Source organism: Lampetra planeri, chromosome 18, assembly GCF_965212315.1.
Source record: "Lampetra planeri chromosome 18, kcLamPlan1.2.h2, whole genome shotgun sequence".
Lineage (NCBI taxonomy): Eukaryota > Metazoa > Chordata > Hyperoartia > Petromyzontiformes > Petromyzontidae > Lampetra > Lampetra planeri.
Window position 1 is genome coordinate 11,072,102 of NC_136124.1, and position 27,924 is coordinate 11,100,025.

Genomic DNA, 27,924 nt, shown 5'->3' on the forward strand with positions numbered 1-27,924 from the left:
GCGATGGAGAAGAGGCGAGGCTTTGAGAGAGGATGAGAAGGAATTGATGTGGTTGCATTTTTTTTTATCAGTGCTGGCAGGCCATGTGGCCAGATGACGAACGTGTTATCTACGTATCTCTTCCACAAGGATGGACGTAGGGTGGATGTCAGGATGGCATCCGTTTCAAATTTCTCCATGGAGACATTCGCTACCACTGGTGATAAGGGAAAACCCATAGGGGTACCTTCATTTTGTTTGTAGAATGTACCATTCCACCTGGAATGGTACATTCTATAAACATGGCCTGCCAGCACTGAACCAAGTTTTCAACCACATAAATTCCATACACCCATCCATCAAATTCACCATGGAAGTGGAAAATGAGGGCAAGCTACCATTTCTGGATGTTTTGATTGAGAAGAGACCTGATGGCTCGTTGGGACATTCTGTCTACAGGAAAGCCACCCACACAGATTCCTATCTAAAGCCTGATTCCCACCACCATCCAGCCCAGAAGAATTCCCTCATCAAAACACTACACCATAGGGCCCGTTGCATCTCCGACCAACACCACCTAGTCAGTGAACTTAAGCACGTACACCAAGCCCTCAAGATGAATGGATATTCAGACCACACAATCCGCAAAGGTGTATCCCCAACCATGAGGAGACAAACATCTGAGGACCCAATCAAAATCATCACCTTGCCATACATAGCAGGTGTTAGGAAGGTTCTGCATTGGGATGTTATGCACAGATTCATTCACAAACGTTTTGTTTGTGGGAGGAAACCAGTGTATGCCGGAAACAACCCACATATAAGAGGGTACAACATTCAAATGTCCACACAGATGTATTCGTGAACCAATTTTCTGTACTAATAATAATTTCAACTTGTAACACACCGCACAATATTCACTCACTCTCGACCAGACAGCATGACTCAGTGATGCAAGAAGGAGCCATCAGACAAGTGGGAAAGGTAGCCAGGCGGTGAGCCAGCACCAACAATCGCCCGAGCTCTGCAGTTCTCTATATATCAAGGTGCGTTCTTCCAATTAGTGATTAATTTTCTACGTACTTTATGTGTTTACGGCCATCGCATGGCTACCTCGCAGTACCACCTGGTTTGGGAGTTTCACAAACCTCTGCGTGATCCACCAAGCCTTGCCTCTAATGCAGTGGATAGCACGAGTCACCACGCCTGGATCCAAACATTCACGCACGGTGATGGTAAGGAAACTGCAGGTTGCGCACATATCTTCCCAAAACCAACATTTCCACACACACCACATATCCACTGCTTTGCGAAATAGTACCCTACGTCCACCTGCTGGGTTTATCTTGAGTCACGTTTCGTGCGACGCAACAGACAGGCGCGTGGAAATGGAAAATCCATGAACATGCTACGTGGGGGCTGTGGAGCGTCCAGCGTAGGCTCGGGGCTGCCAATGTAAAGAGTACCGGGAAAACGTAAGGAATCACAGACTCCTTTTAAAAAAAATTCAAACTAATTATTGAACGACCGAGAATCCGCCCGTATAGCCCCCACACTCTGGAACGCTCTCCCACCTAATTTCACGACTTCCGAGTCTGGCACTTTAAAAGCGTAATCTCCTCGTGTATGCATGGGGTTTTTTGAGGGTAAACTAAACATCTCATTCATGGAATTGGCCAAATGCAGTACAGTATAGCAGTGTAGGGCACTTGAGGCTCGGTGAGTTTGTGCTGGATATATAATGAGCATTGCTACGACCACACAGAAGTTAACGATGTTTTAGTTTAATTACTGGCAGAGATTGGCATCATCTAAAATTACCTCCAACTTAAATATGCTATTTGATCAAATTAGCCATTTGTAATTGGTACTTAAGTGATACACTTCTAATTTAGTGGGAATTTGCACAGAAATGAAATGAGGCATAGCAAATCGGTAATTGATATCTACATTACGCCAGTAATTTACAATGTGTCTTGGTCAATGTGCCACTTTAAAAACATGTACAAATGGCTTATTTGTAGATTGCGATTGGCACATAAAAGACATTTAATAGATAATTGGTGATTTGGTTTTTCATGACACACGCTAACCGAATCACAGCCTCGTGCAACCGAGGAATCCATTCAACCTCCCAATGTAGGGCGTCTCTCTGGTCCCAATGTTTAGTGATGTTAACGTATTACGTAAGGGATGCCTTTATTTTTTATAGTGTAGCGGTGAGCATATCTCGCTGTACCCTGTGATGACATTTCCGAGCCCCAACGGATTCCACACATTCCAGGAAGTGTCAACATTACTGGGAAGGTTGCTCCAATGTGACCCAACAGCAAAGAGGCACCACAAAAGACTTATGTAACGTGCAGATAGGAGTCCACGTCTACATGCGGTCAATGCGCTGCTCGCCAATTACAAGCCTGAATCGGCTGTATCCACCACATGCATTTGTTTAGCAGGACAAATAAGCACGCAATGCATGACTTAAAAGGGCGGTGACGTCTCTTTGCAGTGGCGTGTTCACCGCCTGTTGCAGTTCACGAGATCCGTGGTTTGAATCCAGCGGCCGCTCCGGTCAATACTGCAGGTGTGTTCGCCATAAAACTGCCACATGCGGTCTACTGCAAAGAGGATGTTAAAGACCCCGTGCTGTCATTCGCAAGAACAGGCCCTTGTGAGCCGGCGTCAGTGCAAATTTGCCAGACAGGTACCTCTCAAGTACTGCTGTAAATCAGTACATATAGGAGGTGCCTCTCTGGCCTGTGTGTCCTGTGAAGAATGACCATTGCCCTAAAACCTTGTGGATTAAAACACTTTTATTTTTAAGGCAATGTTATTGACAGATGCGTGTTGAGTTGTTGTTAAACTATTAAAATGAAGATTTTTTTTTTTTACCAGCTAAGCTCCACTGAGCTGTATAGCTCTTTTTCAGGAGTGACCTCGCCACAAATGATTGCTCACCGAAGTGGATTATCATCATGTGGAAATTTATACCAGCCAAATATTCTAAACGCATGATTCTAAATGTGGAGGGGGAAAAAAAACCGAAGGACCCTGAGAAAAATCCAAGCGATCTCAGGGAGAGAGACATGCAAATTCCAAATGTACAGTCGTCAGGGTCGGGATTGACCCCCCAACCTCCTGTATACCAGGCGAGGGAGTTAAGATCTCGCCACTACGGCGAGATGTTATGTGTGCTTGTGGACCACGACCAATGAAGCCGCACCAAATAATTTGAGTAAATGTATGGGTCATTTCTGCAGAGCACATTTATTCCACGGCTTTTCTCCCTCTTACAAATCATTAATAATACACACCTGTGGAGAGAAAAGCACAGTCCGGAGGAAGTTTGCAAACACCCACGTGTAATCGTGTATAAATTCATGGCTTTGCAAGCACACAGTCACGCATGTTTACGTATAAACAGTGCAAACAAGTTTGGCAGCAGCGCTTAAGGCTTCCACGCATGTAAGGCTACGACATCCCCAATCATACCGCCGTGTGATCATGTAAACAGGAGCCTTTTGCTATAAGAGAACGAACAAACGTCACACATTGTAGAAAAAAAAAAACTAATTGTCGAGATAAATTTTTTTTCCATTGTTCACAACTTGTCTGGTTACATCAACTTTAAAGAAATTAATCCACCTTGGTCAGTTTGGTTGTTACAGCAGCAGGTTTAAAATATCTGTGCTTAAGAAAACATGAACACAGGCCCTTTGCAGTGACCCATCCAATAATCATCATTGGCCATGATCAATACGATGCTGGATGGATGAAGGCTTTGCCAAGTTGTCCTGTGACGTAATACGAGTTAAATTGATTACTCCGTCTTCTAAGTGCCTTGAGCGGAATGCATTGGGCAATTTTGCTCAAGTCGTAACATTGTATCACATCAGTACACACCTCAAGTAACGTGACATTGTACGTGCTATTCGAATCACCACCGACTGAACAAGGCCGAAGCGTCACCAGACTCAAACGAGTAAGGGGGCGTAGTGCCCATCTTCATTTACAATTCCAAGCCAATGCTGCAAATTCCACGTTACTTTGGTGGGGGACAGTTGAACCATGGGTTAACCCACTTAACTTTTCAACAAAAAAAGCAGTACTCATTGTCAACCCCCAGATAAATGCAATGCTGAGTTTGCACACCGCACCCCGGCGGGGATTTTTAAACGCTCACAACCTTTTGCTCGAGTCAGGCACTCTAAGTCACAGTGTCACTGGCCTGGTGGCTGTTGACTCCAACCAAAACGTCAGCAGGAAACGCACATGCAGTCAGCAGACTGCAGGGGACTTTTTGCTGCATCCAAAATTCAAATAACAAGCCAGGTTTTCAAAAACTAGGTTTCCTTTCAAGCAGCCAGACTCACAAAGGGTCAACAATCAACTCGCTAAAACCAGTACCCTCAAGCTTATTGCCGTAAGTGGCAGAGAAAAATGCAGGAACAGGTGGAATATCGGAGAAGTTTTTTTGTATTTTGAGCCTTTTGACATAGCTGTGCAAGACAATGAATGCGACACTTTTAAGTGCAGTAAACATTTTAGGACATGAGTGTGCCACCTTCACGTCGGGTTTAAAGGATAACACAGAACATGAAACGGCTTCTTGTTCTCTGGAGAAACACCTCCGCTGTGTGCTCCGGGCTGTCCAACATGAAGTTGAGAAACGAAGACTTTAAGTCGACTTTGGAGGTGTGCCCAAAGTGATGTCAATAGTGACGTCGTATAAAAAGTACAGCGACATTAATGGGGGATAGTTTACGGTTCACTTTGAAATGTGTGATGCTTTGCAAAGCTCAAAAGCGTAAAAGCATTGCCTCCATCTGTGTGTCTCTCACAGGAGTGGGGTTTTTGTGTTTTTTTGCGGAGGGGTTCACAATAATGGTCCTAAACAGGATCCAATATAAATAACATTCTATAATAAAGTTGTATTGCCATTACAAATTTTTCCAGAAAAAAAAACCGATCAAATTGATCAAAAGGATTGCAATAAACTTGGCGTTAAAAATCCAACGCTGAACAGGCGAGGCGACGATGTCACACACAGACCTCAACTACCCACGACGTCATCTCACAGAAATGTCGTCTCACACCACGCGAGTCGGTGTGGAATTAAATACTCCTGAGGGCAATCATATGTTGGAGAGCATTACAGAAATCAACGAGCATGGTTCCTCGCTTCTCATTAACAAGACTTCCATCTCATGTTGGACAGCCTGGCGCAACCTGTGTTTTGTGTAGGTCCAAGAGATGTGTTTTGGGCTGTGCTTCCTTCAACATATTAACTCTGCTTTGCCTTGGGCAACTTCATCAAAGCCGTTTTTACACAAACCTCAACGATAATTTGCTTTATCGCCTGAAAACCAAGATGCCATCATGTTCAGTAGATAAATAATATTAAAGAAAAAAATGTCAAGATGTTAAACAGAATATTTGGTCAACACTGTGTCACATATCTTCTAGTCTTAGCCATAATCTTTAGAGAGTGGGGGTTTTTTTGCACAAATGAGCAAAAACGTATTGGTAGTACTTTGTGAAAAACACGTCCGTCTTAGTTAAATCTATCGAAGGAAAGAATTACCAAAAATGTAGAAATTTACTCTAATCTGCATATGAATGAACGGATGAAAAATAACTTGACGGTAGATTGTCAATCACCTGTGCTTCAGTCAACCACGCATGCTAAACCACACACACGCACCACACAAGACTTTTTGCAGTCAACCGTACATGCATACAACCGCGCGTGCACTGAAACGCACATGACCAACCCCACGCACAACCCGATCACAAACTGCACAAACCCAGTAGTACATTTATTTTTCACCGTATCAAACCATTCATACATACCCATCACCGGCAACACCCCTCTCTCACTTCCTGCCCCGCTCTCATCCTCTATGGCCAATCTTATATCCGCTAAGAGAATCGCTAAAAAATGCCCATCTGTGCAAGTTCCCGGAAGTAGTGCTGTTAATGGGGAAGGGGATCTACCGCAAAATATTTTTTTTTTACTAGAACTTGATTAATAACTTAAACCTTAAATCGACACTTCCAGCAAGGCTGCTATAACACAATACACACTCGACGTGTAACTGGCAGAACTCTGTCTGAGATGGTCACAATCCGCACGAACCACGCCAATCCAAAACAAACACAGCGCATGGCATTACCGGCAATGACCGTCTGAAGCGGAGCCACATCGTTTCCCAGCGACGACGATGACACCGCGGCGGAATGTCATCACTGGGAACGTGAATCATAACAAATTAAGGGGGGGGGTCGCGTAGTTTACTGCCGCTCAGAGGATGTCCGTAGCAAATGCGTAGCGGGCCCACAGGCCTTCAGGAAATGTAGTGAGTCTGAGGGGAGAAGAGGTCGACCTTGTGGTCGGCTGGGTTGGCCGAGGCCTCGTATGTGCACAGGGTCACCTTGTGCTGGTGGGCCTGATGGGAAAAAAACGTGTCAGATTAGAAGCCAACAATCCAGATACATTGCACCTCTTTTGCACCATACGCAGCCAACCGTGCTAATCGGAGGTACGTACGTGCGTACACCATCATGCTATATAAATTACGTACAATGAGCTGGTTGTGACATTGTTGAGAGGCCAGCTCGACGAAGTGAGCGGTGTACCCGACAAATTGTTCCTCACCAACATTGCGAGCGAAGTAGCGAACACAAACCTGCATCCACTCTCCCCGCAGCCCGATGTAGTAGATCCGCGTGGCTTCCGCACCGAAGTTGCGGGAGATGTGTATGGAGAGGTGGTAGACGCTGGAGAAGCGCGCGATCCTGACACGCAGCAACGGGGGGGGGGGGTGTGATTTGGCGGCGGGGAGAGCAGGAGTGAAGGGAAACATCAGGCGAAACGTTTCTGCACATCAGCAGCAGTACTCACTCATTGTTGTCCTTCCCCCGCACATCTGATTAGCGCAGTTGGCTAAGAAAGGTAGAAAAGAAGCTCAACATTCACTCATAACTGTATTAACATTACTGGTTTATTGCCTACTAGCGGGAAGTACCCGGCGTTGCCCGGGCGAAAAAGACACACGCACACACATGGACTCACACACACATATGCATTTACACACACATATTGCTGAACACACATACACATCTACTGACACACACACCCACACATCGACTGACGCACACACAGACTCACACACATATGGACTTACACACACACACACACATCAACTCACACACATATGAACTCACACAAACACACATATCGACTAACACACACAAAGTTCCTCCGTATAGCCTGTAACAGACTGTAGGGGCAAGTGCTGTTAGTGAGCACCTATGAAGGCCGGAACGGTACACGAGGGGGTGGGTGGCCAGCACCACGCCCGACCGCCTTTGTCTCCCCAGTGGCGATGTTTACACACCACACCAGGTACTTGTTTGAGGCCGAGTCGACCTAGGGGAGGCCCAGGACCGGTTCAGATAATCATCACCAGTGTTGACCGTGAGCGGGAATCGAACTCGGGTGGCCGTGTTCATAGCGCAATGAGCTAAGCACTACACTACCGCTCCCCACTATGCTAACAGTACACGCATAGAATAATGCAACCAAAAAACATGTATTCTTGAATTAAACCAGTCATTCAATATATTGTGGGCTGATGGGTAAATCGTTAACATGCCTAGCACTGACATACAGGCTCACCTGTGAGATATGACCATACACCAATTACATGTGCTATATGGTCAAAATATATCATTCACAAATAGGCTGCTGTGTAGTAATAACAACCTCTATCGCGCCGTAACACCTCAAGCCGTTACCACGTCTCAATATCAAGAAACTCGATGCCTGTAAAACTAATGTTAAAACCAATGTCGACAATACACGCATGACACGACACTATACACTACACAGTGGGCTCTATGGAGGCCCATCGTTAAGCGATTATTCGTTAACAGGGGTGGTCGTTAGAGACTTTCTACTGTAAATGCAATCTCCACTATTATCTTCGGTGAGTGCCCGGAGGAAACATATATAACTATTTATTTAAACTTGCTACATTACATCTTTTGTTAAATAATTATATAAGTTTCCTCCAAGTACTCACCAAAGATAATAGTGGAGATTGCATTTACACACATGACAAAATAATATGGAGAGTCATCTATTTACACTGGTGATGCGTCCCCGTAAAACGCAACGGTAGGCGAAACAACGTAAATCAAAAGCTTCTATACCCTTTACTTAATTCTATAAAGTTAGGATACTTTCCTGGGGGTAATTTTTTTGGGGTAAAAATCCGCATGAGAAATATTACGTAAAAAACTAAAAAGATAACAAAATGTGTAATGTAGCAAGTTTAAATAAATATTTATACAAGTTACCTCCGAGTACTCACCAAAGATAATAGTGGAGATTGCATCTACAGTAGAACGCCTCTTAACGACGGGCCTCAATAGAGCCCAATGTGTAGTGTATTGTGTAGTGTATAGTAGCGTATAATAGTGGAGTGTGTAGTAGTGTAGTGTATAGTGTAGTTTAGTGCCTCCATAGAGCCGAATGTTTTCACTTCCCGACAATTTCTCTGTTAACGACGGGCTGTTGTAGGAACAGTAAACATTAATTAATGCATTAAGCATTATTATGTGTTTATAATGTTTTTAGTATCTTTCTGTATTAATATCCATTGTTTAAATATTATAAAGTACTTTTTGGGGTGAAAAGGGGTAACTTTCGATGCGATCCGAACAAATTAATCTTTAACATGTATTTCCTATAATTGCTTAACGACCAAATCACTTAACGACCGGTGTCATGGAACCAATTACCGCCGTTAAGAGGGGTTCTACGGTGTAGAGGGGAGGTAGTGAATCTTGTATGGCGATGTAAACAGAGGCCTTTGTATACTGCCCAGACTACAGGCGGTTTTCGGTTTATCATGGTCCGATTCACAACGCTCCACATTTACGACGTTTACATAACAGCACCATGGATCGATTCACTTTGCAAGCACTTAATTTACGACGCATCTTCCGACAACTCTGAACGCATTTGGACAGAGTATAAGTCTGGTGACTTGGCGTGGAGCTTTTATTATTCTCAAGTGTTTCTTGTGGATTTGTACTCACTAAACCCTGATCAATACGGCTGATGCTTATACTGTTCCTACTGTTTATGGGAAAAGAGGGTCCGATTTACGATGAACAGATTTATGACGAGTTTCCAGGAACCCATTGTGTCATAAAAGCGGGGACCGCCCGGTATTGCGTTTTTTTCTTTAAATTTTCTTCATAACAACGTTTGAGTGAATCAATGTGTTTTCAAATCGAATTACGTTCCCCAATTCATTGGCGACGGGATTGAGAGACAATGTAAACAGGAGCAACATTGGGGACTTACTGCGTTACATTTCAGGTTAAGACAGCGTCTAACTGTAACCGCGTCTTGAGAAACCGAATGAAAACAGTGGGACAAGTCGAGGATTGGGAGAACGGAGGTATCATTATTTTTTTGCTAAAGAAAAAAAAACATAGGCGGAGAAAAGTCATTGCTCAAAACTTAAACAGGAGACAGGAAGTCGACAGTGTGGATGAGGCTGGTGCGAGAGAATTTCAAACTACAGGGACAACAAAGGAAGGAGCGACACCCACAACGCCTCGGTTAACTGGGGCCTTCGACAAAGCCACCACGATTGCTGGAGCAGAGCGCTCAGGGAACAAGAAGTGGGAAAAGGCAGGCGGGGTGGGGGGGGTGAATCCATGCTGAATCGTGACGATGATGAGGGTAATGTCAGACTGTAGTTCATCTGGGACTGCATTGGGAGCTGGTGGATGAATCGAGGTATTGGGGTGATGTGCTCTGTTATGGGCACGGGTTGGTTACAACTGTATGCAGCAGAAAAGTGGCCTAATTCACATGTTATACTGGTAGGAACCTCCTGGTTACACCAGCCCATAGGGGATTATTGTGTCCGTCCATCGTGCAGGGAGGGGCTTGGTGGGGAGGGTGGGGTTGGGTGGGGAGGGGCTGGGTGGGGAGGGGCTGGGTGGGGGCTGGGAGAGGTGGGGCAGGGTGTGGAGAGGCTGGTCACCCCGTGGTGCCCTTATAAAACTCAACGTTTAACCTACTCACGCCGGCTTGTGCCCGCCCTTACAGTCGGGCATATTTGCGGAATACACCACGCCGCCGTTGACCCTGGCCATTGACCAAGCAACCCAACGTTCCTACCAGCTCCCTCCGCAGGAATGTGTTCTGTAGAGCCAGTGCTGCAAATTCAGTAGAAGGCTGAAATCCTAAACTCGACTGCGTATTTCTCAGACCTCTTAACAGTTTGGATACATGATGATTGGTTATTAGCGCCCCCTGATGACCAAACTATAAAAGGCACATGTAACGCAGCTTCTCAGAAGGTTCCAGTTTTGACATTGGAATTTCTGACGTTCTTCTATTATACTCTGGCAGAAACCGTTTCCCCGCCAACAATTTAATTCGGCCGTATTTGCGATTCCCTATGACCAAACCACCTGGATTGCGCCCAAACTCGTCGCATCTCCTACGTTAAGCAGAATTGAGCCTGCATAGAGACGAATGGGTGACCCCCATACATAACAGTGTGCGATTAATAGGGCTACGTTGTGGGTGGTACTGCAACATTCATTGTAGTTTTGCACTGTTCCCACGTCTATGCTCCCCGACTAATGGTTAAAAAATTCTCACGACCCACACCGAGTGGGGAGACCCTTTATCCAGCAGTGGATGTACAAGACAGCTGTATATTTGTACACAATCATGAATGGCAGCATAGGCTTTGCGTGCGCAAGCACTAAACACGATGCCGATTTTTCCGCAGGACGACATGCCCCAGAAGTAGCGCGTTCACCACACTCCGATTAGCACTGTTGGCTACGTACGGTGCGAAAGAAGTTCGACATGCATACCTACATGTTGCAGAGGTTACTGCAAGGGTAAGAACAATATTACATGCCATCTGCTTCACTGTGGACATCACTGTGGACAAGAGTAGGCCATCGTGTGCCAGCGTCAGGGCCCATATTCTGCCCAATTTGAAAATCGGAATCGTACAAAGCAAACATCTCCCCCTACTTGCAGACAAATGCCCCAGGTCACTTTGCAGGCCCTTCATACGAGACTCCTCCTGGTTCTCACCCGGTTAACCAAAATAAACTAATTCTAGATTTGAAGTTTTCGTGACTGCAAGGATTCATGACGTTTCGGGCGCAACACAAGCACACACCACCTGTGTTGCGCCCGAAACGTCACGATTTCTTTAAATTTTTTACCTACGTGACTTTACCGAAAAAACCAAAGAGTATAAACAAAATAAACCAATTTTTTTTAGCTCGTCAACGGCGGACCACACTCTGGCAGAGCTCGTGAAAGGTGCACAGCCCCTTACTTGGTGGGGTACTCCAGCAGCCCCGTGTCGTCGTGCTGGAGGCCGAACACCTGGTCGGGTTCCCGTGTCGTATCATCAAATGACATGTGTGGCAGGTTCTTGAAACTGTGGGGTACGCACGCCGCGCACGCACACACACGCTTCCAGGTCACAAGCGAGGCCCCCTCATCTGTGCGGCATCTGTGACATGTGTTGTGCTTAAGAAACTCCCAAAAGTCATCTTCAGTAATCTTTCCATCTGATCGTAAAACTAAATAATTTTTATTTACCAGGCAAGGCCCGCTGAGATATATAATTCTTTCAGAAACGACCTGGCCACAAATGATAGCTCAACACAATGGCTTATCGTGGAATTGTATAGCAGCCAAATACTCTAAAAGCATGTTTCTACATGTGGAAGAAAAATTGGAGGACCCAGAGAAAAATCAACAATCACAGGGAGAATATGCAAACTCCAAATATACAGGCTTTAGGGTCAGCATCGAACCCACGACCGCCTGTATACCAGACGAGGCAGTTAGCATCTCACTACAACGGCACTCCTGAATGTGTTACTCCCACAATTTGATCCCGAATGTTAAACCGGTGTCGTGTCACGAGACAAAGTATCTGTTCACATCTCTCGCACAGCAGTGTTCGATGACAGCCCATGGGAGAGGATACCGCAAAGCTACCTTTGAGATCCCTTCAAGTTACGCACGGTCCAGTAGGGGGCAGCACTTTCCCAACCACTCCGCTACCACGAGTATGAAGAGTCACCGTGTCCATAGTACGGGGCTACCCACAGACTACAACATTATCGTGGCTCCCTCACGTCACCTATCCTTGGAATGCCCTAAAGAGAGGAGGCAAAAAAACACATTTCTGCATTATGAGAATAGGTTTTCCCCTTTTTTCTGGCAACAAAACAGGTGTTACAATGTTAAAACACCAAACTGAAACCTTTTAGAAGGAATCATGTCTGCATTGACCACAAAACTTGTGGTCAGCAAAGAAAAAACACTCTGATAAGAAATGCATTGTCTTTGAAACTGATTGGTCCACACCAGAGACAGCTTTCTTTCGAGCCTAGTCTCAAACGGTGTTAGACCAGAGGACGCCAAAAGGCTTGACCAAAAGACCCAAAGAATATCTTAACACAGCTGTTTTGTTGTCAGAAAAAAGGGGAAAACCTATTCTCATATTTTGGTACTGGCAAAGGAGGTCCCATGAGATATTTCTGCATTACCCGCAGAAACTGCCGATGTGGATAGGTGGCCACAATGAACTTGCAATCCAGAGATCGTCATTTCAACCTCCCGGCGTAGCAGTTGAAAAAATAATCAAGTTTCTAATAACCCTCCCCCCGCCTCTGTCCACCCAGCCATATAAATGAGTAACACGAATCACAGTTAAGTCGCTCGAAAGGTTGCATTTGATGGGGTAAAGTGTGGATGCTGCCACCTATTCTATAAAGTATGGCCAGCGTCAAACAGGTAAAATAATAATACAGGAACTCCTCTACTTACGAACGAGTTGGGTTCCAGGTCTGTTCGCAAATCGATTTGTTCATCCTGTCAATTCCAGACATGCTGTATGGCATCTACTCATACAAGGGAAATGGCTTTAAAAGTTGTATAATCACCTGTAGATGCAACTGGTTCGTCATGCTCTGCAGATGTAGATGCCACCACCACCATCTATTGTGCGGCGTGTTGAACTTATGGCTCTCGGGCCCAACAGGCAAATGGACATAGGGACAGTTTTGCTCGTATCTCTGAAAGTTGGTAAGTTGAACGTTCGTAAGTAGTGGAGTTCCCTGTATATGGGCTCTCTAGAGCCCCCTATAGCGGGAGGCCCCTTCCGCCAGCAGTGGTATGAGCAAGCAATTGCAAGGCTGCACCTTTACCTGCCTTTATACCGAGGCACTGCAGCTAAGGAAACGCGATGCGCATGCCAAGTGCCTTACAGTCTCATCTCCGCAGGGTGAGACTCATCTTCTCCCCCGATCAGCACAATCCCCTTCAGCTTCACATTCCCAGTGAACCTGGGCAGCAGCAGCAGCAACAGATGGGCGGAGTGCGGTATGGTAAAGTCGGTGGAGTGTACAACACTGATGGTAAATCAACACAAATTGGATGGCTGGCTCAGGGCAGGCTAAAACCATGTCAGAAATTAATGGAGCGATTGGATAAATTATTACGTTTCAGGGTCGTAATTTGTGTTCAGGTTTTACCATCCGATTTGTATAGTTTGCAAGTGTTGCGTCTCCCTTGTACAGGATAGTGGTGTTCACCACATTAGCCCAAGCAGAACAGGAGCGTTATTTGCATATACTTGGCATGAACGTAAATATTTTTCCAAATTGAAATGTCTTCATCTCATGGCTCAGTGCAGATAGAAAAGTTATAATGTAATTTAGAGGGGTGGGGGTGGGCAGGATAACAAACCAAAATGGATGTGAATGCAATCGAAACAGACCTCCTTACTTACGGGATGTTGAATAGCAGCTCCTCATCCGCATCACTTTCAACAAACTAAAGTGAAATAAAAATGACGTGTTGTTATTACTTGATAACTGCAGTCATTACCATTGCGTCACAATTTCCTTTTGTTAGTATGACAAACAGTATTGTATGGCGAACAAAAACACACAAAATATCTATAACTGAAAAAAATGTACTCTTTCCTTTGACCAAATCACACAGATTGTGGCCCTTCTCATCAAATCTCCGAATCCAACCCAACCAGGGTTGAGAGCCTGGAGAGTGCTTGTATGGGTGACCACCGTGCATAGCAAGTTGTTACGGGCGCCGCATGGTTGTGTTGTGGCAAGCAGAAGGCAGTGAAGTTTGTACTCCCATGCAGTCTTAGCACCCTCACCGACCCACACATATGAGCGTGAGGTATCGTAACATAACTGCCACAACCTACACAGTGTGGGGAGGCCCTCATCCAGCAGTGGATTGACAAAACATATCTACTTTCGAATATACATTATTTTCCCGATCATACACAGCATAAGCTAGGCTAGGATGTAATACAGCTTTTGCTATCACACACAGCATGGGCCAGGCTGCGTTGCAATGCCGTTCTCACGATCACCTCCGATTAGCATGGTTGTATACGAAAGAAGTTCAACACACACACATTCTTCATACGAAACATGAGCCAGGCGACTACGGTTACAATGCAGCTTTCACAGTCGTACAAACAAAAGCCCCGAGTTGCGTCCGAGCATCGCCTACTCTGCTCCGGTCGTTGCGCTCATCCCAGGGCCGGAAGACCTGCTTCCCCGAGCCGTCAATCTGCTCGTTGAGGCATTCGAGCCGGTCACGGTCGATCTTCAGGAAGAGTCCGTACTGCACGCCTCTCTCCGCGTCCTCCTCGTGGCTCTCTGCCTCGCAGTGCCCACCACCGGGGCCGTGGCCGTGTCCGTGTCCAGCCATCACTGCGCAAACGCAACGGACACGACATCTTCAATAACGAGTCATTTACAATGTCAGTTTAACACGTAGGAGGCACTCGCGACCAACGTTATCCATAATATTTTGGGTAGGAGCACGTAAATATGAACGTGTAGTTAATGCAAATTGGAGGTAAGGGGTGGGACAACAAAATAAACATAAAAGCATTTCACTGGATGTTGGTTAACTGTGAATAACCCACCCAATAATAGGTACTGCATATTCTCAGATTAGCATGATCCATTGCAATTGATATAACATTAACCCTCCTCTGATCGTTGCTCCTGACAGGCTCACTGCGACGACATCACCTTAACTCTGTTTAAGACCGAAACAGAACTCCTCCTTCACAATTCTGGCTACTCGCCCGATGAAGCTGTTTGCAATCACCAGTGAAACACTCCGTAAACGATGTGGGTTTACTCTCCAACACACAGGTGTGCTGAAGTAGTAACTAATAGGGAAGTTGATAATTGGTTTTTTACCCTTTTATCTGGCAACAAATACTATGATGGTGCATTGTCTTTGAGTTGTGTGCCTTTTGGTGTCATCTGGTCCAACACCATGTGAGACTAGGCTCTAAGGAAAGCCGTCTCGGGTGTGGACCAATCAATATCAAGGACAGTGCATACATTATCAGAGTTGTTTTTTGTTTGCATTCCGACTGCAGGTATTGTGGTCAATGCAAACATGACTCCTTGTAAAAAAAGGTGTCAGTTTTGTTGCCAGATAAAAGGGTAAAAAAACAATTATCATATTTTGCTACTGGCAAAGGAGGTTCCAATGGTGTAATTGGGAAGTTTTGTTAGCGTGACAAACATTACCAATTGGCTAGTGCTGGCGGGTTTCACGAGATGTTTATATTTACGCGATCTCACCCAAAAAACACACTTATGATAGATAATGTATAACGCTTTGCCAAAACACTTCTGGATGAAGGCCTCCTCCCCACTCCGTGCTGATCACGGGGGTTGTTTGACCATTACTCTCGCGGTAGTAGAATGGTCAGGGGGCACTGCCGAGTTCGGTTTCCGCTCACCACCAATATCTGGCGAATATTTAAACCGGTCGTGGGTCTCCCTTAGGTCGACTCAGCCTTCAACGAGAACCTGGTGTGGGCGTGTAAACATCGCCACGGCGTGGTGGCGTTTGGCCACCCCGCCGCTTTACGCGCGTGGTGTGCACCGGCCCTTTATTAGGCGCTCGCCGACAGCACTTGCCCCAAAAGTCTGTTTTAAATTCCATACGGGGAATCTTTGTTTTGTCTTTGTGTTGACGACCATATGTCTGTCGTCACGCTGGTCAGTGTAGGTTCGTGGTGGGGCGGGCGGGGCGCGGGACCATTTCAGATGTCACTCCACTGAAATTCGCAGTGGTCGGGAATCGAACTCGGGTGGATAGCGCAGGACGTGAAGCCCGCAGCGCCACCGCTCCACCAGCAACTCCCCGTAGCCACACAGCGCGAATACAACACTGAGCACTAAAGGGCCGTCCATAAATGACGTCACGCGATTTTGGACTATTTTTGACCCCCCCCCGTCGTCACACGGAGTCACAAAAAGTCAGACCCCCCCCCACAAATATGACGTCACAAAGCTCTGCCGCCCCCCCCCCCCCCCAAAAATAAAACATGCTACAAATCGCTTTAAACTATTGTCATTGTAGTGCGTATTTAATGTGGCGCTGTACTCTGATGTTGTAGGAGAAAACATTTGATTAAAAAAATCTATTTAATTAAGTAGAACGTGTTGTCTATATTTATTTAAAGTTGCGCATTTTTATGTGACGTCACATTTCTCCCCCCCCCCCCCCTCGTCACACATCGTCACAAATGTCTGACCCCCCCAGGTGCGTGACGTCATTTATGGACGGCCCATAAAGCACTGTTAATCAAGTGAATCATACAATACTGATGAGTGTTACACTTATTATTCACATTGCAAACTATGATTAATCCACTGCTGCACAAAGGCCTCCCTCTCTCCAAACCAATAACACAGGAATGCGATAGTAATACAGGCAGGTACCGTAATACAATCACCATTATTGCTTCGATACGAGTTATACATCGCCATTAATATTGTTCATGTGGCGCAGGAGTTACTGTATTGTTATTATTGTTAAACAGCACGATGCGCATGTGATTGTTGTTGAAATAATCGGGTTACAGTACAGTATTGTATCGCTGTACGATTAAAACCCATTGTTTAAATTAGAGTAGAGTATTCATCTTCTAAAGGTCATAAATACCAATACTATTTTTACTCGCTAATATCAACATTAAACGTCGTAGCTACTGTCAATGTTACTACACTAACGTAGGGTTATGTTACTGCACTTACGTAGTCACTGGCAATGTTACTACACTAACGTAGGGCAATGTTACTACACTAACGTGGTTAGTGGCAATGTTACTACACTAACGTAGGGCAATGTTACTACACTAACGTGGTTAGTGGCAATGTTACTACACTAACGTAGTCACTGGCAATGTTACTGCACTAACGTAGCTACTGGCAATGTTACTACACTAACGTAGTCACTGGCAATGTTAATACATCCGTCGTGCATCCGTTGTTTAAAGCGGATCTACATTATGATTATTACTACTATTACCGTGTTTAATAACGAATGTTAACAACAACCACAACAACAACAATATCAACCACAACAACAACCACCACAACCACATAAAACACAACAACCCACAACAACAACATATCAACAACCACAACCATATCAACCACAACAACCACCACCACCACAATATCAACCACAACAACAATATCAACCACAACCACCACCACCATAACAACCACAACAGTAATATCACCCACAACAACCACCACAACAACAACCACCACAACAACAACCACCACAACAACCACCACAACAACAACCACCACAACAACCACCACAACAACAACCACCACCACAACAACCACAACCACCACCACAACAACCACAACAACAACCACCACCACCACAACAACCACCACAACAACCACCACAACAACCACCACAACAACCACCACAACAACCACCACAACAACCACCACAACAACAACCACCACAACAACCACCACAACAACCACCACAACAACAACCACCACAACAACCACAACAACAACCACCACAACAACCACCACAACAACAACCACCACAACAACCACCACAACAACCACCGCGGTGTTCAACTCGCTGCGAGTGGTCGCCGTCACCTGAGCCAAGCGACTGAGGTTGGGGGTCAGGGACCGCGGCGAACGACTCCAACAAAGGCAAAGATGCCCCGTACAGTGTTAACAGCCTGTAGGGGCAAGTGCTGTTATCTTGCAGCACATATGAAGGCTACTGGCACTGTGGCAGCAACCACGCCCGGCCGCCTTTGTCTTCCCCAGTGGCGACGTTTACACACCTCATCCGGTACTCGTTTGAGGCAGAGTCGACCTAGGGGAGGCCTCAGGACCGGGTCAGATAAATCGTCACCGACGTTGAGTGGAAATCGAACCGGGGTCGCCGGGTTCGTAGCGCTAACCACTACCACAACAACAACCACCACAACCACCACAACAACAACCACCACAACAACAACCATCACCTGCAGCGCGCGCACCCTCTCAGCTCGGCGACTCCCTCCCCCCTGAGCCCGGCCAAAGGGACCGCGGCGAATTTATAACCGCACACGACCCCCTCCCCCCACCCTCCGGGGGGGTGACGTCACACGCGGGTGCCTGTCATTAGAGAGGAGCGGTGGCGCAGCGGTTTGGTTGAAGGGGAAAGTGTCGTGTATAGTGTAGTGTATAGTGTAGTGTATAGGGTAATGTATGGTGTAGTGTATAGGGTAGTGTATAGTGTAGTGTATAGGGTAGTGTATAGGGTAATGTATGATGTGTATAGGGTAGTGTATAGTGTAGTGTATAGTGTAGCGTATAGGGTAGTGTATAGTGTAGTTTATATGGTAGTGTATAGTGTAGTGTATAGTGTAGTGTATAGGGTCGTGTATAGTGTAGTGTATAGTGTAGTTTATAGTGTAGTGTATAGGGTAGTGGGTAGTGTCGTGTATTAACCTGGTCAAGGCCAATGATACCATCAGTAGGCCTGGGCTCTGGGTTGTTCTTCGTGCTTTCACGATCATGAAGGACCTTCATGATGGTGAGCGGGCCCGGGTAAAACTACGTGGCCGGGAGTCAGAGCCATTCCCTGTACACCTTGGGGTGCGACAGGGATGTCCTCTGGCTCACGCATTATTTAACATCTATTTCGACCACGTAGTTCGTGAAGCCTTCATCAATAGCTGTACCGGAGGAATTTCCACCTGGTAGATACAATGGGAGGCTGATCGATGCCAGGGTGCGGTCAAGGGATGGCTCCCTATTGCTCAACCATGTTATGTATGCCGATGATCTGGTAATTTCTGCTCACTCAGAGGAGGAGTTGGAGACGCTGCTGCTGAACCTAGAGCTTACCACTAAGAGGTGGGGCCTTACCATCAGCCCCACCAAAAATAAGCACCTGCCTGGGTATTTTGTACCATCGGACAATCCACCCACACAACTCCCAATCGGTGATGGGGCAGTAGTGGAGAGAGTGGAGAGTTTCCCATACCTGGGCAGTGTGCTTATGACCGGCTCTAGTTTGACAACAGAGGTCTCACTCCGAATCAGTTGAGCGGCATTATCTTTTCATCGGTTGCGTAACGCTGTGTGGAAGCTACCTGGTCTGTCGTTCCGCACGAAGCGTCAGGTCTTCTCGGCCACAGTCATTCCCTCCCTCCTCTACGCTTGCGAAATGTGGACCCCCCTAATGGAACATCTTCGCCGGTTCGAAACATTTAGGCTGGCCTGCCTACGATCCATCCTGGGTTTAACCAGGCTGGATTGTGTGAGAAGCTCACAAATCCTTGAAAGATCTGGACAAAGTCCCATCGGTGGGCTCCTCCGGCAGGCAAGGCTGCGCTGGCTGGGTCATGTAGCCCGCATGCCCAGCCACCGCATGCCTAAACAGCTTTTGTTCGGCCGGATCGAGGGGGCTAAACGGGCGCGGCACGGGCTAGAGAAGAGATGGAGTGATGTGGTACAGGAGGACGTGGAGCTGAGTGGACTTGCCGATGACTGGTACCAGCGGTGTCAAGATCGGCCTCTGTGGAGGAGGCTCGTGAACGACGCTACTGGGCAGTTGGAGGCAGTCGCCCTCCAACAACAACGGAGGGCGGAGGAGCGACGCTCACAACAACGAGCGGAGTGTCGGGTGGATAAAGCACAGAAAGTTGGCACAGTAGGGGGCACAGGTGGTGCATCGGTCAGTCATCTCAGTCGACCCGTGACACCTGGGTCTGCCCCGTGACCTGCCAGCGGGCGTTCGACTCTTCACGTGGCCTAAACGTGCACATAGCCTGGCCCAAGCGTCGTGGTGATGTTACCGCCACTTAGTGGCGAATGGTGGTTGTTGGTGTATAGTGTATAGGATCGTGTTTAGTGTAGTGTATAGGGTAGTGGATAGTGTAGTGTATAGGGTAGTGTATATGGTAGTGTATAGTGTAGTGTATAGGATAGTGCATATGGTAGTGTATAGGGTAGTGCATATGGTAGTGTGTAGTGTATATGGTCGTGTATAGTGTAGCGTATAGTGTAGTGTATAGTGTAGTGTATCGGGGAGTGTATAGGGTAGTGTATAGTATAGTGTATAGTGTAGTGTATAGGGTAGTGTATAGTGTAGTGTATAGTACACGATGGTGGTGAGGCCGGTGCTGTTGCATGGGGCCGAGTGCTTGGAGCACAAGAAAGAGGGAGGAACCAAGCTATGTCAGTCACAGAGATGAAGGATGTTGTGGTGGACGGTGGGTTTTAACAAGGGTGTGAGAAATTAAGAAGTGTGAGGAAGACAAGTCGTCAACCGTGGAGATAAGGTGATCACATTAGCTTGTGCACAGGTGCGAGATGGATTGTTGCATCACTGGACCATGAAAGATGTTACCCCGATTTCCATCCCACCCTTTCACGTCATTTCGCAAATACCTCACCTCATTAATACCATGACCTGATTTGCATTGCCTCAATGCACAGTTAGTCGCTGACAGCATCCGCATTTTATTTTATCTATCGCCTTGGCCTTCGCCTCCACGTACCCTGTAAATGTCTTTGACTTTTGTTGTTTCTATATTCGTCATCGCATCTTTCAGCCAGGCATCCCCAACGTCAACCGGGGGGTGTTACGGTGATGGTTTTGGAGAATTTTAGCCAACAGTGGAATGATCTTGGCTGATGATGAAATTTAATAGTTGCTTTGTGTGTCGTGTGTGACGCACATTAACTCACGCGAGATATCAACAGTAATAGCGTGTCAGCACCCTTTAAGCCACGTGGTATGTGTTTACCAATCATCAGGTAAGTGTAGCCTGAACTTACTTCATTTGCATTTGAACAGAGAATAAATGTGTAAAGTTAGACTGTGGTGGCCCTTGAGGGGGTCATGTTTGGATAACCCTGTTGTCGATCAATCCACAAATACACACCAAGAACACTGCTGAGATAGCAAATGTGTTTATTTTAGCAGCATATATTGCAGTAGGCATATTCATTCGTACTCAACTTGATGACAAATGTGTAAAGCAGCAGCATTTGCACCTCAACTATGGCCCATGTGTTTAATTTTGATATCTGCCAACAATGGACAAAGTGCTCTTTCTTTGAAAAAAAAAACACTTTACAGCGTTCGTTAACTGCTCTAAATCTTAACACATTATCACGCGAGATCACTGCAAATGGAAATGCCATACATTCAACTGACCATATATGCATTGATTTGACCCTATCTGCATTGCACAGCCAGCCTTATACCCTCACTTTAGTCAATTAAATCATTAAGTATTGCTCAAGTTAATACAATCACGCACAAGCTTCAGACAACACAGCCATGCACGTCATTGGTTACACCTTCGGGTGACATTGGTAAAGGTGAATTGTTTACGCTTAGCAGCATTTGCTTATCAATGTATCATGATTTCCTTTGTTTCAGCAAAACCAGTAGTACACACTTAAACACTCAAAACTACTCAACTACGGTGCTAATATGAACTAATGTTGAAATCCAAACCACACTGTGTATGACCTGAAAATGCAGATTAAAAAAAGTGGAATATGCGTGCTTTGCACAATTCATAGGGCTACTCACTAATTTAAAGACAAAATGTCATTGGCGGCGTGACAAAATATTTACATTACTTGCAGAAAATACATTTACATTTGGAAACACTTTTACAATGCGTTTTGGTAATTCTAACCATGCTTACAAAAAGGTCGATCAAGGTAGCAATATTAAAGATTTACATTGACAGTCGTACGATTGCAATTCGCAATCGGGAAAAGTGTGCGAATTCAAACCCAGTTGGGGTGGAGTTAACTTGACCCCTCATCCACTGGGGTCGACAAGTACCATATTGTGATTGTGTCACAACATCGGACAACATAGGGCATGAACCAAGGTGGTAATCCTACGGAAGGACTCATGTCCTCCATGGTAATACGGAATTTCCACCACTGGCTATTTCTCATGGTTGGGGAGGGGGGGTTAGGCAAGGAGGGCGGGGATATATTTACCAGGGTTTGTTGAGCCCTAAACTTAAACACTGGCCATAAATGAATAGGAGCACACCCTCAAACGCGCTTGAGTGGGGAGGACATTTCACTTTCATTACAAAGACCTCTGGGCTTTGTTTAGCATGGCGGACCGCCAAGTCTGCAGACACCACCTTCAATGGCAACAGAGCGGCCGGAGACGGCAGCCGGAGGCAGCCTGGAGATGGAGGTCTTTGGCTTGGTGTCCTCTGTCGACATGTATCCGACGCACATGCTGTCAGTCGTGTGCGTCCACAGAAACTCCACCAGCATCGGCGGCGGGGGCTGCGACTCGCCCCCCGCATCTTTGCAGCTCTGGTGCCGGAGCACGATGGCCCCGCCCATGACGCAGTCCTCTCCGGCCAGGAAGGGAGAGTTGATGAACTTGTGCTGCATGGTGTGCAGCAGGGCCTGGTGGGCGTCCTCGGCTTGCATGGCGAGGGCGCACTCGCGGGACAGCATGGTTTTCATGAGGTGCTCCCCGCAGCCCGACGTGCTCACGGCCGTGGCGTGCGAGTTCGCGCCGCTCGCGTTCTCCGCCCAGCAACCGCACGCGTACATGGCCGCCTGGCCGATGCGGCCCGGGTGCTTCATGGCCAGGCCGCCGCTCGACACGGCCGCCGCCACGTGCCCGCTGGCGTCGATCACGACCGCCCCGACCGTGTCGAGCGGCGTCGCCGCCGCCACGGCCTCTGCCTGCACCGACAGCCTTCTCCGCTTGTGCAGAGTCTGCGATTCCTCCGCCATCTCCAGCTTGCGCTTGTTCCTCTTGAAGACGGAGACGCTCAGCTTCGTCACCAGCGACTCCTCGGTGCACGTCGGGATGCTGTGCGCCAGCGCCCAGGCCAGCGCGCCCTCGCCCACGAGGAAGCACGGTGGGACCCGGCCGGCCGAGAGCTTGCCCTTGCGCCCCTCCAGCAGCAGCTTGTTGGCCACCAGAACGGGGTTCTTGATACGCTTCAGGGCCCCCACGGCGGCAAAGTGAAGCGCCTCGCCGTCCATGATGCTGGCGTCGCACTCCACCTCGCCCGCGATGTTCAGGTTCGAGCCCGTCCCCGCGTTGGTGAGCGGGGAGTTCTCCAGCTCCACCAGCGCGGCCGTCACCGCCCTGAGGGAGCCCGCGCCGGCGCGCAGCTCCTCAGCCGCCCTGCGGCAGGCCCTGCGGCACACCTGCTTGTACTCCCTGGCCTTGGCCTCCGAGTGGAAGCCTGCTCCTGCGTGCACGAGGACAAATCCGGTGGCGCGGGGCCGTGCGGCGGGCGGGGCAGGAGCCTCCTGCATGGCGCTGGGCGGCCCGGGGACGCGGAGGCATGCTGCTGTAACGCCCAGTCTGTGGCAAGAAGAGAATGTGGAGACAAGACGTGGTCTCGCACAGTCGGTCTACCTCTGCTTGAGGTTTCATCTTGGATACAAATCATTAAGTTTCTATTCACTAAGTCATCTGGAAGATGATGACTGGGCTATATTACGATGTGGACTTAAGAAACAATAAATGCTAAAATTAAGTAGAGTAAGTCTGTAAATACAATGTAGATTGCACGTAGGCTTTCGTGACCAATATTATTCATAATCAACGTTTTTGGGTTTAGATCGCTTTATTTATAAATGTGTTGTAACCCTCCACACGGCCAATCAGCAAAAAAAGTGTCACGTTGACAAAAGACAAATAGTTCACTGCTTTAGCCCACCGGTGTGTTGAAGCGTGAAACCACAACATTTACAAAAAAATTGTGGTTTCACGCTTCAACACACCGGAGGGTTACGACACATTTATAAATAACGCGATCTAAACCCAAAAACGTTGATTATGAATGTAGATTGCAATAGACACTTAATTTTTGATGCACGTTCTATAATAATGTCAAGATCAAGATGTCATGATGGCCAAAGCCATCGATACCACTGCACTTTGCCAACACTTTCTACACTCTACCAGATCCTGTAGCTGCTGCCCAGTAGAAAAAACAGCGACCTCTGAGATCTCGACCTTAAAGTCTCACATCATCTCCTCTAAGGTCTCCTCTCTCCTTGGTCGTCAGACTCGTGGAGACCACTCCAATTGTTGTATCAGCAACTAGCCCTCTTCCATTTAATACATTAAAACCATTCACTGCCCTCCATCAATGCACTACTCTGGATGCTCCAGGCATCTACATGAAAACGTAATACCTGTACATTTGTATCAAAGTCATGAGTAAATCATTTTTTGTGGAGGAACACGTATACTTTCATCCCTCCTCCTGAATTATTCATCTCATGCCACTTTTACAGTATCACTCAACTGGAAATCCAATGCGAATTTCCGAATATGAAAAGCATGTGATCACATGCACCGCTTCCCCAAGCAACTTAAAAATAAAGTATTTCTGGTTTCCAGTAGACAGTAATATATTTGCAAAGGTAGTCTTCACCAACCTGCAATGACTGTGCCAAGCAGGTGCCAAAGTGTTCATCCAGCGGTGGATAGACAAAGGGGAGAACATTCTTTTTGTTTTGTATCCCTCTGTGAATGGCTTCTTCCAACACTTGGTATATTTATTACCACATCACTGAAAAGGTAAAAAAACCTAATATTACAATGTCGCTTGTGAAATTCCACCCAAACATATGCAGGTTTGGCTACTTCAATTCATAATTAAACCGCTGAGTTAAATTCACTGTGGTCGATTCATTACATCTCTGAGTCGATACAATTCCTCTACCACTGTTGGAAGTGATCAATCTATGAAACATGTGGTCGAACGCTCGTCTCCACTTCTAGACCGGAGCCAGTTGTGGACATTCTAATCCCATGGAGGCATCCACTTTCATACCGTACTGTATTTCAAAACTCTTCAACAATAGCAGCATTCATTAGCGTGGCTCAACGAGACTGGCTAAAACACCCAGGGTTGCAAGATATTGTATGTACGCTGAACTTCTTTCGCACCATACGTAGGCAGCCGTGCTAACTGGAGGTGCAGAAATATATGTAGAAATGCACAACTTGATTATCCATAATACAGGTTTTTTTGGGTTAGATTTAATAAATTTGAATGTGTTTTTAAACCCACCACCACCCGACACAGCCAATTATTAGTAAGGTTTGCCACGTAAATAAAACTAGCCAATTAGTTACTACTTCAGCATAGCGGTGTGTTGGACAGTAAACCCACAACATTTACAATTCGAGTATGACGTTTCGCTGGTCATTACAACCAGCTTCATCAGGTGATAGCCAGAATTGTGAAGAAGTCCTCTTGTTTCAGTCTTAAACGGAGGGAGTAAAGTGATGTCATCGCCGTGGAGAGGGGTTAATACAGAATAGTCATACAAGTTACAATGGATCATGTTCATCTGACAATATGCCGTACATATTATCAACGTCACGCATTACTGTTCTGTATTCATACACACAGAGAGGAAGCAGTGGCTATGAATCCAGCTTCCAGAGGACACGATTCCCGATCACGGCTGATTCACCAACCCGCACTGATAAAGCGTGTTGATGTATTGTACGGTCAAACACCAGATACCTTTCGCAAGGCATCATCAGGTCTGCATTAGCCACACACACAGTACTTATGGCAAAACATGCAAACAATGTCGATGCATATAAACGAGCATGTTTGTTCGCATGTTTTTCACAAGTTTGTGTGATTAATGCGCACGTGGTGCCTTGCAAAATGTATCGATCTGGTGTTTGACCACCTGAACAACCCCCGTTTAATTGCCACGAAAGGGTCAAACCGAACTTTATTTCACATCATTTTGTATACCGGAAAAAAAGTTCCCGCTGATATGGTCAAACAACTCGCAGATGAGGGTCCGGCGTGGCGAGATCTTCATCATCCAGCAGATTGACCAGGGGCGGAGTGGTCTGAACCGCATGAAAGTAAACCAAGTCTCACACTCTTGGCGTCTTAAATGCTTGTGTAGCCACAGACAATGTTAACATTGACAATGTTTAGCCCTTTGGCACACAGAAATGGCCTTCATCCAGCGGTATAGCCTGACAAGACAGCCCAGCGTACGAATATTGTTGATAACGCTGCATTTCACAAGAGCGCTGAAGCTTTGCTACACGTGGATATTGACAATTTACTGCGCGTTAACCTCGGCAACACGTCTCGCTTAAAAATGCGTTTACTTTCGCGAGACGACACACACACGCACACAACAAAAACAACAACACGTTCTTCATTTACCAAAACAACCACGCACACGAATCGTGGCCGAATAAATGAACGGTAAAGAGGGGAGGTGAACGATCACACACAAACAGACACACAGACTACACAGATACACACACAGACACACAGACAGCAGCAAACCCCGTGTGTTTCACGTGGCCGGGGCCTGGCGAGTCGGAGGGTCTCCGTTCCCAAGAGGTGTGTGGACGGGTGGGATGGGGAAGAATAAAAAAAACACCGCACAAAACGAACCTTTAGCGAGTGTCGGATTGCCCGTGGAACGTCGCGACGCCGCGGATTGCGAGACAAACCATTCCCAAGGGACACCCGCCCGCCCGCCCGTCCAAGCGAACTCGTCAAGCAGAGGGCTGCTGTTGCTGCTACGACGACATCGCGGGTTGCTGTGCCAGACGGACGTGGAGCGAGAGAGGGGCCGGCACCCTCCTCCTCCTCGCGCCCGGACACCCACGGGAGCGGCAGGGGGAGCAGCAGGCAACGAGGCGCCTTTCCCGCGGTGCCAGCAGCAGCAGCGCCGGGAGTGGAGCCGGGGATGGGGCAGGCTGTGACCCGGAAGTAAAGCAATACGAAGATTCACCCCCTCACCCCCACTCACTCACTCACTCACCCCCACCCCACTCACTCACCCCACTCCACCCACTCACTCACCCCACCCCACCCACTCACTCACCCCACCCCACCCCACTTACTCACTCACCCCAACCCACCCACTCACTCACCCCACCCCACCCCACTTACTCACTCACCCCACCCACTCACCCCACTCACCCCACCCACCCCACTCACCCCACCCACCCCACTCACCCCACCCACCCCACTCACCCCACTCACCCACCCCACTCACCCACCCCACATACCCCACCTACCCCACTAACCCACCCCACCCACCCACCCCACTCACCCACCCACCCCACTCACCCACCCACCCCACTCACCCCACCCCACCCCACTCACCCCACCCCACCCCACCTCAATCACCCACCCCACCCCACTCACCCCACTCACCCCACTCCACCCCACTCACCCCACTCACCCCACCCCACTCACCCCACTCACCCCACTCACCCCACCCCACTCACCCCACTCACCCCACTCACCCCACCCCACTCACCCCACCCCACTCACCCCACCCCACCCCGACTCACCCCACCCCATCCCACTCACCCCACTCACCCCACCCCACTCACCCCACCCCACTCACCCCACCCCGCTCCGCTCATCCCACCCCGCTCATCCCACCCGACTCACCCACCCACCCCACCCCACTCACCCACCCCACCCCACTCACCCACCCCACCCA

At 47.5% G+C, this 27,924-nt stretch overlaps 2 protein-coding genes across 5 annotated transcripts; both read right to left on the reverse strand.

The window, feature by feature from the left end:
- Positions 1-3,227: 3,227 nt before the first annotated feature.
- LOC144723649 (PITH domain-containing protein 1-like) lies at positions 3,228-26,941 on the reverse strand. Of its 3 annotated transcripts, none has more exons than XM_078602544.1 (7): positions 26,859-26,941; positions 14,603-14,805; positions 13,848-13,891; positions 13,324-13,401; positions 11,376-11,480; positions 6,669-6,777; positions 3,228-6,428 (listed from the first exon to the last, which is right to left on the reverse strand). In XM_078602544.1, the coding sequence occupies exons 2-7, from the start codon at positions 14,801-14,803 to the stop codon at positions 6,327-6,329; spliced, it is 639 nt and encodes a 212-aa protein (XP_078458670.1). In that variant the 5' UTR covers positions 14,804-14,805; positions 26,859-26,941; the 3' UTR covers positions 3,228-6,326. The 3 variants fall into 3 exon arrangements, with proteins under 3 accessions (XP_078458670.1, XP_078458669.1, XP_078458671.1); XM_078602543.1 differs by lacking the exon at positions 26,859-26,941 and adding an exon at positions 18,420-18,510; XM_078602545.1 differs by lacking the exon at positions 26,859-26,941 and adding an exon at positions 18,237-18,371.
- On the reverse strand, positions 21,345-27,012 carry TASP1 (taspase 1). Of its 2 annotated transcripts, none has more exons than XM_078602542.1 (2): positions 26,918-27,012; positions 21,345-23,764 (listed from the first exon to the last, which is right to left on the reverse strand). In XM_078602542.1, the coding sequence occupies exon 2, from the start codon at positions 23,713-23,715 to the stop codon at positions 22,534-22,536; it is 1,182 nt and encodes a 393-aa protein (XP_078458668.1). In that variant the 5' UTR covers positions 23,716-23,764; positions 26,918-27,012; the 3' UTR covers positions 21,345-22,533. The 2 variants fall into 2 exon arrangements, with proteins under 2 accessions (XP_078458668.1, XP_078458667.1); XM_078602541.1 differs by having other exon boundaries at positions 26,859-26,947.
- Positions 27,013-27,924: the final 912 nt, after the last annotated feature.